Source organism: Vidua chalybeata, chromosome 12 (assembly GCF_026979565.1).
Source record: "Vidua chalybeata isolate OUT-0048 chromosome 12, bVidCha1 merged haplotype, whole genome shotgun sequence".
Lineage (NCBI taxonomy): Eukaryota > Metazoa > Chordata > Aves > Passeriformes > Viduidae > Vidua > Vidua chalybeata.
In genome coordinates, this window is record NC_071541.1 from 4794456 (window position 1) to 4809435 (window position 14980).

General features: G+C 43.7%; 1 protein-coding gene across 10 annotated transcripts in view; it reads right to left on the minus strand.

Annotated features, from left to right (window-relative positions):
- Positions 1–3736: 3736 nt before the first annotated feature.
- The window catches only part of MITF (melanocyte inducing transcription factor), a 99651-nt gene continuing 88407 nt past the window's right edge, over positions 3737–14980 (minus strand). For 6 of the 10 annotated variants that reach the window (XM_053953549.1, XM_053953556.1, XM_053953557.1 and 3 more), the window contains 5 exons: positions 14794–14911; positions 12194–12268; positions 11123–11198; positions 9867–10014; positions 3737–7803 (listed from right to left, as the gene is read on the minus strand). In XM_053953549.1, the coding sequence (XP_053809524.1) occupies positions 7402–7803; positions 9867–10014; positions 11123–11198; positions 12194–12268; positions 14794–14911 (819 nt within the window). In that variant the 3' untranslated portion in view covers positions 3737–7401. The remainder of the gene's footprint in view (positions 7804–9866; positions 10015–11122; positions 11199–12193; positions 12269–14793; positions 14912–14980) is intronic. The other 4 variants (XM_053953550.1, XM_053953548.1, XM_053953555.1 and 1 more) reach the window with 1 other exon arrangement.

The following is a 14980-nucleotide window of genomic DNA, read 5'->3' on the forward strand; positions in this document are numbered from 1 at the left end:
TGCCCAAGTCAGTGTCCTGCAGCACAGTGTCCTACTCCCATCTACCTCTGTGGAGGAGGTACAATACAAACATCAACTTGAGTTGCTTATTTTAAATGTCCAGGGAGAGACTCTCAGGAGCCCAAAGGCATTTGGAACTCCATTTCCAGGGAAAGCCAAGGTGCAGCTTAGCAGGGTCGAGGTGAACTGAACTAAAAAGAGTCACAAAAACACACAGGCACATTAAAAGCCCAGCATCCAGGACCAATGTGCTATTGGTGACAGTGACCTGGCTGTGGGTCACCTGCAGCCATTCCCCCATGTTGGCTTTGCCTTCAGAAGCCAGTGGTTGTGTCTGTGGCAACATATCCAAGGAGTTGAAGCACAATTAGGACTGAAAAGTGAACACATGATTATTATTATTTTTTTACCCTCCCTTCTGCTGTGGGTGACAGAACACAATCAGCCCCTGATGTGCTTGGTTGCTTGGTAGCAGACAGGCACATTTTTAATTATATATTAAAATATGCTAAAGAACATAAAACGGCTGCGTGACTAATATGTGTGTATCAAGAAAGGCACATGACAGCAGCAAAATTGCTTCAGTGTCTGATCAAAAGTGCCTTTGCCAGGCTTGTCATCAAAAGATCAAGGGAAAGGGGTGGAAAGTATTATTAATAAAACAGTGACTTTTTTAAATACCCCTCATTGTTTGAGGTGCATTTTTTTTAATGTCTAGCATGAATTTAATTCTTTTCCATTTATTCAGCTTTGATTTAGTTCCTGCTTTTTCAAACAGAACTATTATATTGGACCTAAGATCTCTGCTTATTCTCTTATGATGCATTACTCCAAAGAGAAAAGCAGAAAGTCCCAGCTGGGTCCTTGCAGTGCAAGTTTTCATGGATTTGTTTGAACAAAATTACTTTAATGTGCAGAGAATAAGAAGTTATTTTATTATTTACAAGTGCTGAAGTAATTTCTTTTGCAACAACCTGCTCTATAAACTGCTTTTCAGCATGGAAAAAAGAAGAGGAATATTAATAAAGTCCCAACCCAAACGAGTCTATGACTGTAGTACTGGAATGCATAAAGGAGTATCTAAGCAGCAATCACTCATGCCCAGTGAACAGTAGCATTCAGTGTACTCAGTGTAAAATGAGGATCAGACCAAAGGTCTTGAAGGCATTAGAAGATTTTGACTAAATGTATTTGAAGTGGCTAAAGAAACTGCTGAACACAAGAGCAATGCCCCGTTCCTCATACAACACCTGCTCCCCTGCTCTGTGCCTGCCCGCCTGCAGCTGATACCTCTGGTGTGAATTACACCCTGCACTCAGAGAAAACAATCTGCAAACGACATCAGTAAATCACAACTCGCCTTGCAGCAGGGTGGGTTTGCCACGGTGGAGCACAGGAATCCACGCCCGGTGGGTCTGTGCTGGGAAGGACACAGCCCCACAAGAGTGTGCTGTTCCCCACCCTTTTAATGCAAGTCTTAACTCCTGCTGCTGTCACAGGCACACAGGAGGAAAGCCAGAGGGAGCAGGGAGCTCTGGAGAGGCGCTGCTGAACAGCAAGAGAGCAGGCAAAGTGTTTGAGCAGGGCCAGAGTCCCTAGAGCCGTGTGTCCCATCCACCAAACCCTGCTTTGAGGCAGCATCCTCAATGTGGACATCAACCCCATGGTGACATTTATATATATATGTGTATATATATTAAAGAACAATCAATATTTACGTACTTTGTGCATAAATACTGCATAGAAATATTTTTATGCCCTGGCCCTTCCTGCTGACCTTAGCAGCCTTCTCCTTTCCTTGCACAGCACTCACACAAAGGAGTTTGTCACAGGAACCATCACTTGCCTCTGTGATGCCAGAGCACAGCTCCTGTTAAGAGCATCACGCCCAGAAACTGAGCTGGAAAAGGAGCAGTTTCAAGGGTGAAGCTCAGGTCACAGGCAAAGACAATGATGTTGCTCAGTGCACACACATCGGACTTGTGAGCCAGCATCCTGTCAACTCTCATTGATTTCAATAACTCAGGAACACTTTTCCAAGCCATTCCCCCGCAATTTTAAACAAGTGTATTTCAAAGGAGCTGGAGCAACAGTGTAGGACAACTTTCAGTGCTGGGACCACCCCCAGATGTGAGATGTGAGAGCAGAAGGAGCAGCACAGCTGAACCCACCGAGGCAGAGCCATCACCACTTCCCTCCTGGCATCAGGAGCTGCTGAGCTCCCAGGTCTCCTGGGAAGGAAAGCACAATGAAGTGACACGGTGCCAATGTCCTGCAGTGCCACCACAGCACACAGCAGAGCCCTGCAGCATCCCCCAGCCCAGACACAGGATTCCCAGAGAAACACCAGGCACACCTGCACTTACTTTGTAAATCCACTTTCTTATCCTGCACTGAATTTTTCAGGCTTGTCCAACACAACTGAAAGGGCTTCTAAGCCAAGCTGCCACCAACCCTTTACTGACATAGATCTAGTGCCTACAGCCAATATCCTCATGATGGGTGTTCTTCCTGCTCCTCCTGGGTTCTCCAACCCAGCCAAAACCTTGAGGTGCTGCCACCCACAGCAAGAAATTCACTCCAAGCTGACCACAAAAAAACAAAACAAAACAAAAAAAAAACTGACCACCAAAAGCAAAGTCAAAATACATCTAAGAACTCAAACTTAAAATAGCAATTATATCCTAGGCTGCTAATAAATAGATTTTCTAATGCAGTACCACTACATTCTAATACTATGAAATTACATTTCAAAACCTGCTGGAAACACTCACAAGCTTTTATTCAAGTATCTTCTACGAAGGAGTGGAGCTGTTCAGCTACAGTTCTAGCAGATTCAGGCATTTTTTTGTTGGGTTGGCTTTTAAATTGAGCTAGTAATTTTTAATCCAATTGAATTAGGTATTTTCTACTCTAATAGGTATCACTTTCAAGACACTGGTCAAATTCAATACTCCTGTTTACACTCAGGGCTCAAGCCCCCTGAGACAACACTCAATAACCCCCAATGCTGCTGCAGCAAGGTCCACAGAGAGCAGGAACTCAAGGCTGTGAGCACAGGAAGCAAAAGGCTGTTGAAGAACAGGACCAGAAGGGATGAGAGCAACAGAGAAACAGAGAAATAATGAAGATGGGAAGAAGACACAACAAGACTGCAGCTGTTTCCTCACCAGCAGAAACCAGGAGCAGGTGTTTGCATGTTGGCTGAGAGGGGGTTTGGGAGGAGTGAGCAGAGAGGGGATGGGAATCCCACCATGCACAGGTCAGCTGGAGAAGGGGGTGAGGTGCTCCTGTGTAGGACTGCTGGGGACAGGCGACTGTGCAGGAGTGACAGCAGGGCAAAGGGGGGCAGGTACCCCGAGACCTCACAGGGCACCTGATGAGCTCCAAGGGGCAGAGAGGGAGGGAGGCAAACGACAAGAGCCCATGGGAGAAGGCTGTGTTAAATAAAACCCACCTGTTTTATTCCTTACTCTGGACCATAAGCTCTGGGTCTTTCCACTTTGGCATGCACCTGCAAAGCCCTGGTGGGGTCTGGTCTGTAGCTTCATTCTCCTGTGTGATTGCCACAAACACAACTGGACAGCTCTGGTGGAACCAAGGACGCCAACCAACACCAGGTCAGGGACATGGACACACCCAGGGCCAAGTCACAGACACAGAAGCATTGCAGGGACTTCAAATGCACAGGAAAACACGACCCACTCACATGGAAAACGAGTGACTTACACAGATGTATGTGAAAAACCAAATGCTTTAATCCATCTATCAAGAACAACAGTTCAAATTATTTCATTGGATACATTAATATTGATCCATAATTTACAGTGCTATGGACCATACACAAATTATTGCTGCAGTCAACAGCAGATGAATATCAACATTACAGTACCAAGCATCATAGCAAGAGGCAGTAATTAATGTCACTTTTTCAAGAAATATAGGTATTTATACTATTATCAACATCAGCTTCCCCCCCAGTGCATTTTATGTCAAACAACATAAATGTAAGTGCATTATTTTGTGCTTTGTGCTTTCCTTATGTACCTTCTTTTTGCTTTTACAGGTTGTAAGAGTTAAATATTGCTTTATAGGCCAAAAAAGCAGTAAGGAAGAACTTCGTGGTACTCTGCACGTCCCTGCCTGTTGCATGGCTTTGGCAAAGTGAGAATTGGTCTGTTCCCCACCCACCTGCTCAGGGAAGCCACTGCTGCCCAGCGTCACACACGTCACCGTCCCCAGACCGGGCAGCTGCTGTCCATCTCACTCCACCTAGGCCATGCCAAACCGTGCCTGTGGCTGCTGCCTCTGTCCTCTGCCACCAACCCTTGCAAAATGTCACAGCCACACCCTCCACCATGCTAAAAGCGGGCAAAGGCACCTCCCATTAGCACCCACTGGGGGGGGTCTGTGTCTCCTAGAGGTGTCCCCACTGCAGTGTCACCATTCCAAGGGCGGGCAGGCTCAGAGAAGGGCTGTAACCTAAGGAAACATGGGGGGAAGAGTGAGCAGGGCAGGGCCAAATTATGTGTTACCCCAGAAAACACAAGGTAAAGGAGCACACAACACAGCTCCTGCAGCCACAGAGACTTCTGCCAAGGAATCCAGCTCTTGATGGAATGGTTGGCCTTGAATCCTAACTCACCTCCACACAGTCAAAAATCAGAAGTCACGGCTGCCAGTGAGTACCAGTGGTTTCACATAAGCTTGAAAAATATTCATATACCACAGTCTAGACTTGAGTTTCTGAATGCCCAGGGCAGGCACCAAACCAAAAGCCTCATTCAATACCTTCAGGGATTCTCAGCTACTACACTCCAGCATGCACACCCTGATTTGTTGTACCAACGCTGCAGAGCTGCCCCATTTTCTGGGGAAGGGCAACACAGCCCTGTGTTACAGCTACAACCATTTTTTACATATTTTCCTACCTGTCACCCCAGCCAAACAGCAGCACCAGAAGCCTGTACCCCCACACTTGACTCAGAGCTATGGCACAGCTGCCTTGCAGGGACTGGGGGCATTTCCTGCCCCAAGACCATGGTGACCACAGCACATCCTGCAGCCTCCTGGGTCCTGCCTGGGCCAGAGCTTCTCTGCCCTAGCAAAGACCTATTCCCAAAAGCTGTCTGGGGTGAGGGGGGAGAGGCATCGTTACAACCCAACTCCAGCTCCTCCTTCAAAAACTATAAAAGAAAGAAAACAAGCCACAACCCCGTGGTTGCATCAACGCTAACACATCGCTGGCGGCTCAAGCAGGAAGGGAGGGCTGGACACAGCCATGGGAAGAGTGACAGGAACACAGACCCCGAGTTCCACAGCCCCAGCACGGGTGCCAGGCAGGGGACACCAGGAGCCCTCACCACCCACACCAGGGGCAGTGGTGCCAGGCAGGGGACACCAGGAGCCCTTGCCCCACAAGCCACAGCAGCAGTGCCAGGCAGGGAGCCCTCCTGGGGAAATGTCTGGGAGAAGGCTCAGCGAGCTGCGCTGCGGGAACTCCCATCACCATCCCCAGCCACCCCATCCTACCCAGTTCACATTTGGTTTCTGAACACCACCTGCTGAGCCCAAGGTCTGCTTGGAAAGCCGGCCAAACTGGCACTCAAGTTACTCACTGTTGCACTCATCCTATGTAATTTCCAGTGTAGCACAAAGGAGAAAGGGAAGCTCTGGTTTTCTATCCGTAGGCACCATGCTACACCTCAATGCCCTGTACACCACCACCCTAAAGCTCTGTCTACGCCACACTTCAGTCAGTGCTAGTCGAGGAAGACTACAACTAGAGTTTAAGGCACTTCATTCTGAACGAGCTACGCCTGCCAGTCAGCTGTAGGCTGCCGTGGAGAATTCCATTCCCTCCATCTAGCTCGGAACACCACCTGTCACCTCCGTGGAACACCTAGGCTGGATATAATACAAGGAAAACTACCGTTATTGCATAGGACTACACTTGAGTAGATAATGCACCAAACTACTTTTACAACATGGTTGCATGTTAAAAATTAATAGCATTGTTATCAAGTAACAGTTATTTGCAGATACAGTAATTTACTCTTTTTTTTTTGTTGTTTTTTTTTTTTTTTCTCTTATATCAGCCCCAGTGCTGAAATAGAACACGAATTGCTCTAACGGGTATATTAACTACATAGTTATGTTTCCAAGCATATTACTACTTTTTTTTCTGTATCACTAAAAATAAATATGTAAATTCAGTTTCTCTACAGAGTTGTTTTATTACCTAATCTAAATTTTTACTCTACCTTAAATGCGTTTAAAAACATTTTCAAAGTGAGACTGTAATATACAAAATATTCTCAAAATCTCTCTTAAAACACAGAACCCTGCATAAAAGCTTCCTTTCAAGTGTTTACAAAGAACGCAGGAAACTTCCAATGAGTTTTAAAAATGTCAAAAAATTGCTGCAATATTAAGAGGCAAAAATCTTACAAATGAAATACAAATAAATTTAAAACAAAAAGTTGAGGATAACTAAGGAATCCATGCAAATCAAAAGAAACTGTACAATGCAATTAAAAAAAAAAAAAGCCAATTAGATATGTACAACACAATGTGCCCAGCTGATAATATGCATAATTTTTTTTTGTCCAAAGAGTGTATCCCAACTTACAGTGCTCCTGCTTGGCTTGCCACTGGCAAAGCCACCCGTGTGTGTCACAGAACAAAATAAAAATTTAAGAGGAAAAACTTGAACCATGATTGAAAGGAAAACCCAAATCAGCTCAGAGTAAAATTAAACAACACTCTGAGACACTCACATCTCCCTGCAGTTTCAGCAACAGCATTTTATATCACAATCAACACAATCAGGATGTCTTAACACTTGGGTTTAGTTTGTTTTCTGAGTGAAGTCAGGTGGGTATTTTCCCTAAACACTTGTCATGTAAGACCAACATTTGAGGGACACTGTATCTTTAAGGCAGCACTATTCAATTAATACAATTACAAATTGGACTTTTTTTGTTGTTGTTTCTTTACATTCTTAAACTTTACATTTTTTTTTCCAAGTAAATAGGTTGCATTTACAATCCTACAATTGCCCCCTCCCCCCCCCCCAGTAGAAACAGACTCTTCATCTGTAATTCTATTGCTTTGAGTAGATTTGACCAGTTCAAAGTTCTTGGCGAATCCAGTTCACAGATTCTGTACATATGCTGTACAATATTTTGGAGGCATTGGTAGTTTTAAAATAGAATATACAAGTTTCTTCACAAAAATTCTAAAAAAAATTCTATATATATAATATATACACACACGCACACACACAGATGAAGCACAAGAGGGGAAAAAAAAAAAATCAAAAAAATTCTACAAAAGGTAAATTATTTCATCTACTGATCAAAGAACCAAAGCAGTTTATGAAAGGCGTGCCAACAGGTGCTAACAAGCATGGTCAGTGTCCTCCATGCTCACGCTGCTCCGCCTGCTACTCGTCTTTGACGCCCCAGGAGACACGGAGGAGAGCAGTGGGTCAGTCACCCCCACGGGGGACAGGGTATCGTCCATCAGGATGTCTTCCAGTTTGGATCCCATTTTGGCAGGAACTCCGTACGTGCCAGCTGGTTCAGTCACGTTTCCCAGGTTGTCGCTGAAGGTGATGGTGCCGTCAGTCAGGTCCAGGGTGGTGGTGCACGACAGGTCTGTGTGGTGTGGCATCATGTCTTGGGTGCAGTTGTCCAGCACAGGCTCCTGTTTGATGACCCTGTTGACCATGTCAGGGGAGCAAAGGCCTGTAGATGGGACAAGGGACAGTCCGTGTGCCCGGGCTTGCATCTCAAGTTCCTGTGAAGGAGAATAAGGGGCAAATTCAAGGAAAATCTGGAAATAAAATCTGTCATCCTATGCTCATCTTGCAGCTTCCAGTTTCCTTCTCCTGTACACGTTTCCTCCCTTTCCCCTAGTGACAAGTGCTTGTACCTACTCCAGCCCTGCAGATTTTCACCTGAACAGCAGAGTCTTGAAGAGGTGGGTGAACACCATCCCACACAGGCCTTTCACACTCCTCCTCAGCACCTACACCAGAGCCAAAACCCAGCACCCTGCAGCACAGACATGTTCCCCTCAGGCTTCTTCTCAAACCAGTGCCAGGATAGACAGGTTTGGCATCAGGTAGGGTGAGGAAAACATTTAAAAATAGGGAAAAAAAAAAAAAAAAAACCTAGCAGAAGCATGTGTTTTTAGTAATTTTTAAAAAGTAATATGTGAAGGCACAGCATGAGATCCTTATCAATCCCTGGTGAGACTCTGGGGGACATTTCTCACTCTACAAGTCTAGCAGAGCTGGAAGAGGTCAATCAAAACTGAGCAACACCACTATTCCTGTGTAGAAAAATCACAAGGAAGTCACAGAAAGGTTTCAGACTTCACACAGAGCCAGGATTCTTCAAATTTCCACGGAAAGTTTAAATCCCACCTTCACATTTAATCATACAGAAATGCTCTCTCACAGACGCATCAGTAAAAGAGATGTTTTGCTTCTACTTCTGCATTCTATTAGGCAATCACAATCTCAGATGTGATTGTGCTGTTTCTAGATATTCCTGTCACTGAGGCTGATTATTACCCTTTTCCATCATTTCCAGGCTGAAACAAGCTTGTAATGGCACACTGCAAGATCAGAAGAGAAGGTGGAATGAGCAAGCACTTCTTCCATCAGCAAACGTGCCAGAACCAGGAGTTCCTTATTCCATGCTTAATCAGAATCAACACAAAAGGGGAAAATACACACTTGAGGTTATTTGCTGCCCTATGTATTGCCCATTATTCAAGGGTCTGGTATTTTGATTGAAGGAGCCAGAGCAGATGGGTAATACAAAGCAAGATGAAAGATGTTTAAGAAGTGATCTCACTTAGCTTTGAAACACCACTGCTCGAGGCTGCTCTGCAGAAGGCTTGTGTGTTTTTATCATCTCATTCTAGCAGCAGATTGCTCAACCAAGTACAACACTGTGCTGAGGCTCAACTCGGCCTGTTCTATTTTAAAGCTGTTTACTTCCACACTTGACTCTCAGGTATTTGCAGCTTCATTATCTCCCTGGTGGATTAGCTGGGCTGTTGAGGGGTCTCCTGGCAGGCCACAGCTGCATGCAGAGCTCAGCTGTTCGTGCTGCAGGGGAGCAGCAGCACGAGGATATCTGGGATATCACCATCTCCATGTTAGGTGTTCTTACACCCAGCTCTGGTACACTTCTTTAATTACCCTTCTATGGAAAGGGGTGGCTAACCAGAAAAAAACCCTGTGTTGGCATCAAGGTTAAGGTTTCCTATCCAGCTTGAGGTGAAGACAAAGGAATTAGTTAGAGAAATGGAGTTTTCACCCTTACATTTCTGTGCAGTTCAGAACACTGGGAACCTGGGTGAATCTAACAAGGCAACAACCCACAGAGAAAACATATTCATGCCACCTACTGCTTTTCAGTGCTGAGGAGAACTGTTTTACAGTCCTACAGACTGCAAGCAGCAGGGAAGACTCCCAAAGACCTGAACTTAATTTCGTGACTATCAGCAACTACATGATACATGAAGTCCCGATGTCTTAGGCCTGGCAAACAGAAGAATGTATTACCATGTAAATATTTTTGATGATATGGTCTGGAACTAGCGCTGGCCATGACAGAACAAAAACAGACCACTCATAAGTGCTTCTACTAGAGTGTTAGGATTCTATTTTTTCTTTTTTAAATAGGATATCTTTGGCTTTTTGTGGAAAAATCTCTGCAGATATCTCAGCACTGCCCGCTGTTAATTTAAACGTGGTTCCTTCTAACCCGCACCCCACGAGCCACCGCTATTTGCAATCACACGCTGCAACACCAAGAGCATTTGCAGCTCATTTCTCAGCAAACCTGTATTCTGAGCAGCAGGTGCCTGTTGGCATGTTCCAGCTTCTTCTGCCTGTTCTCCAGCTCCTTGGTGCGCTGCTGTTCCCTCTGCAGCTTGCGGATGTAATCCACCGACGCCTTCAGGATCGTTCCCTTGTTCCAGCGCATGTCACTTTGGAACGACACAAAAGGACAAGGTGAGGCTCTGTTTCACAGCTGGTCCCTTCACACCTGTACCTGTGACTGCACCTTATCCAGACATAACACCCAGCTGCTATCTATTGCAGGTTTGTGGATACAGAAGGCGTTTGCAGTGCACTAGAGGGGGCTGGAGCACAGCCCTTGGGAAGCACGTTTGCTTCAGAGAGAGAGAGAGAGAGCGCAAGAGGCTGCTGCATCACCATCTCCTCACATCATCTTACTTTCTCTAAATGGGCAAAAAACATCTTCCTGCAGCCTGTCAGCGCAAAGATCCACCTGTCCTGGAGGTTGGTACTGAGATATATTGTCTTGCTGGCCTTGGAGGAGGCTGCAGAGCCTCTCTGCGGAGTAGCTGTGAAGTTGCTCCACAAGCAAGTGCCTCAAAATACTGGGAAATCTCCTCAAAATCATCACAGGGCATTGATTCAGATTTAAGTGGACTTTCAAACTCCAGAGCAAGGAAGGAAGGTTCCTTGCTACTGAATCAGCATTGAGAAAGTGTAAATACAAGCAAAAAGCAGCAAAATCATTGTAGAATTATCACAAACAACATTTGGGAAATTACAGCAAACACTGACAAATTATCAGTGAACAAGCACAGAGTTATGCTCCTTATTTTCCTTTTTTTTCCCTTGGAGGGAAGGGGACTGTGATGGCTTCCCAGATAAACTGCCCTCCATTTTCACTGAAACAGGTACCAGTTCTAGCTTGTCAAGCTGTAACATCGAATTAATTAAAAGAATTATTTAGCAAGACATGCAGCCATCTAAGCAGCAAGACCAGCATAAGGTTTCCCATCCTCACAACTCTGGTAAGGCAGTCACTCGCAGCACCAAGCCCAGCTTTGAGACAAAAATCATCTAATTAATATAAACACAAGCAGGTTCCAAAAGGGGAAAAATGAACGTCTCACAAAAAACTTCAAAAAATATAATGGAACCTTTCAAGCATTTCTGCTGTCACAGAGTGTTAGAGCAAGTAGAAAACATAGGCCTTTTGGGGTTTTTTGTAAGTTCTTCTCCCTCAGGATTTTTTTTACCTCCTCCCTCCCACAGTCTCCCTGGGCATGTTGTACTTACGGGTCATTTGACTTGGGTATCAAGGTGCCCAGTTCTTTTATACGATCGTTAATATTAAATCTTCTTCTTCGTTCAACTTTAGGAAAAACAGCACGAATGTTACAAGTAATAGTCACACTTAATCACAACCTATCAAGTGTTTTACAGAAGATTTCTTTAAGCACCACTGAAATGTTTGCCTGAAGCTTAAACCAGTGATAACTGATTTTGCTCTCCTACACATGGACACACTAAAACAGAAGTTCTGTCTATACTGTAAATTTTGAGACTGCAGAGTTTAACTGAAGACTAAAAATCAGAATGACTGAGAAGCAAACATTTTTCTAGGGCTAAGGATCACAGACAAATTCAGAGACAAATATTTAGATGCTGAAGGAAATCCTAAGACAGAAAAAGGGAAAAAAGGCACAGTCTCTTATTTCAAGTAGTCTTCCATGTGCAACACTTTGAGGATCCAAAAGTCAAATTTAAATATCAATTTTCCTGCATTACCTTTTCTTGCTATGGAAAAGGCTTCTGAGTAGCTCAAGGCATGAAACAGTTCCTTTTTTCTACTACTATAAGGTATAAAAAGAAAAGTTATGGATCCTTTATTAAGTCATAAGATGCTCATTATTTTAAAACACTTTTTTTCCAACTTGGAAATATGAGCTCCTTTCAAAAATGAAATTTATAAAATTGCCATACTGAGGACCCATTTGTGGTTTAAAGTCACAAATTGGCCAGATATCTAATATTTTTCAAAAAATTAAAATTAAAAAAGTAAAATTGTGCAAGGTGGATTTGCTAAAAGCAATTGGCTCATATGTTGAACTCAGCAATTCCATTGATAACAACTACTCATTCACTTACTTTATTGAAAATAAATAAAAATAGAGTTAAAATTCAATAGTAGACTTAAGGACACATATCACAAGAACTTGAGATATTTGATCTATGGGCATAACACAATGATCTAGTGCTTTATACTACATGCAGTACCTCATCCAGATTTAAAACATCAGTATTTGAGCATGTAATACCCAAAATCATTCCAAGAATTGTTGCAAAATGTGAGGAACCAAAACTTACTCAAGTTGTGATTGTCTTTCTTTTGCCTCTCCTTAGCCAACGCTCTCGCTTCTGACTCTGTAGGAAAAATACATGCTGTGCATGTGAATGGGGTAATTAGAATTAAAATAATTCAATCACAGCGTTGAGATATCTGCACAGGAAGCCTGATGGATATTTGCTACACCAATCATTACCCCCATTCCAAGGAGGAAGAAGGGCTTGTGGATGCCAAAACACAAGGCTGGGACTGAGCTTCACCTGTGCACCTGCGGAGCATCTCTTCCCACACTCCCCAGAGTGACTCCCACAGTGGGAATGTTTCCCACGGAGGCCCTGACTCAGCAAGGGATTTGAGGACAACGAAGTGCTGAAATGCAGCATACCTTCTGCTACGTCTGCACACGTACCCCACGGGAGCTGAACCAGGGGAACAGCATGCTTAGGGCATTGCTGCCCGCTCAGGATGTGACACAGGCAGGACTCACAGGCTCTGCTCACCCAAATTAAGGCTACATCCTTCTGTGGCACGTGCACACACATCACCACAGCATTCAAGGGATAACTTAAGCGACCTGTTAAGAATAGTGTATTTTCCAGCTATGCTAACTGTTCCTATTATATGAAGGAAAAAAAAAAAAAGGTGAAAAATTCAACACCTTTCTTAGAAATAAAGTTGGAAAACAATGGTTCTTGCTTTGGGAAAAGCAAAAAGGAAAGTAATGGCAGCCATGCTGCACAGAACCTGTCTCCTCAGCTCAGAACTGCCCTTCACCTTGCTCCACACACTTATTACCTATTTTTTATTATTCTGCTATTATTGCTATTATATTCTATAATTATAATATAATTATTAACTTCAGCATGCAATAGTTCAGGCAACGGACAACTAAATTTCTTTTTTTCAGTTCTCATTTGGTCCTAAGCTTCTCAAGCAATTTCAAGTATTTTATCTCTGCTCTACCCCTTTTCATTTTTTTAAAAGGTGAGTCATTAATCCTTGCCCCATTGCATTCAAACCCCCAAACCAGCAAGCACTTTGCAGTTCCACAGTAAGTCAGTGAGGAGCAATGAGTGCATCATCTTTTATCACACATTCCATTGTGAAAATAATCCCTCACTGTAGCCAGTAAGTTTCTTTCCTGTATGACTTTATTTTGATCAGAAAAAGACTCACCTAAATTAATTCTGTGTACAGGAAAGTGTAGCATATAGACATTGAACTTATTTCAGTTCTGTTTTGATGTATTTGATGTATTGAAGACTTAAAAAAGATCACTTCACTCACAATTTCCCATCTCTTTCTGCATTCTTGGCCTGAAGCCTGACACAAGCACCTGCAGAAAACCCACCAGTCTGCACATCCAAGCTGGGCTGAGTTTGCAGCCTACAGCCCCTGGAGCTTTCTATACTTGGGGCAACAAAACTGCCTGTAATGCAGGACTTTGAGTAGCTCTCCTCCCTTCACACCCTCCTCTTAGACAGTTCCAGCTCTGTACAAGCTGCTTTTTTCTAGCAGCCACAAATCTTTGTGTGCTCTGTGTGTCTTTTTTTGGTGCTGAGTTCAAATTCTGTGCTGTCCTATAAATGCAAATATCTGCTGGCTCAGAGAGGTGGCATTTCCTCCTGGCCTATTAAAACTGCTCTGCTTAAACTAATTTCTGCCCAGAACCTGCTTTGCAACTGAGTCAGCCTGTGAGTTTTCACAACAGAAACCCAGAAAGATGACAGACAAGAAGGAAACCAGGCCCCTACCCTACTGCATGGTCAGTGACTCTCTGTTGGGCTTAAGAATAGGCATTTCTGGGCATTAATATGATTTTGCCATCAGTTCTAGAGTGGATCTCCATTGTTCAGCCTACAGACAACCACGCTTTGTATATGTGCCCTATGTGTGGTTATATCCTTCCAAGTGAGCAGAAATAAAACATGCCTGTGAATATGAAACTTATTATTTGCTTCAAACTATCTTGCTCCTGTACACATGTGCTTGAGAAAAAGAGGTTTTTAGTGTTGCACTCTCCTGCCCCTGCCTCCCACAGCTTGTTCAGAGCATTGCTGCAGGAACTGGCATAAAATTTTAAGGAACATTTCATTTTCATCTTAATTTAGTGATGCATATTCATGGATCACAGAATGGCTTGGGTAGAAAGGGACCTTAAAGATCATCAAATTCCAAACCCCCAAGTGCCTATTTTTACATTTTAAAGGATCTACATGCCCAGACTTCACATTATAACAGGTTATTTGTTCATTACTGCCCTCCCCTACTGAAGTAAAGCCCCAATGTGTATCACTCCTCGACATGAATCCCACAGAGACTCCAGATGTGAAGTTGTTAAAGTTTGCTGTTGATAGAGCAAACAGTAAGCCCAGACTAGAAAACAGCTCTAGAAAACATGCATGGAAGCTTCCTGGAACACAAGACAGTGCAGGTGTGACTGTAACAATTAAGGACTTTATATGAACTTGTGACAGTGAACACACATGCACCCACACAGGAACACAGGCTGAAAGTAACTGTCCACCCATATATTCTTTCTCATAACAGAAATTATGTCCAGTATCACCTGAATTCAAATGATACTATTACTCCAATGTGATATTTTAGATGTATTTACCTGTGAGCTCCCTTTTTATATTAGGAAGATTAGCTGGACATGAGTTGCTGATGTTTAGTCCTGGAGGAGGCATGCTTTGGTTGCCATAAAGGTCAATCAAATTGCCAGACACAGGCAACTGGAAAAGATAAACAAGGAAAAGGATCATTTGGTTTGCCTTTATGAATGCCTTTGTACAGAAGAACAG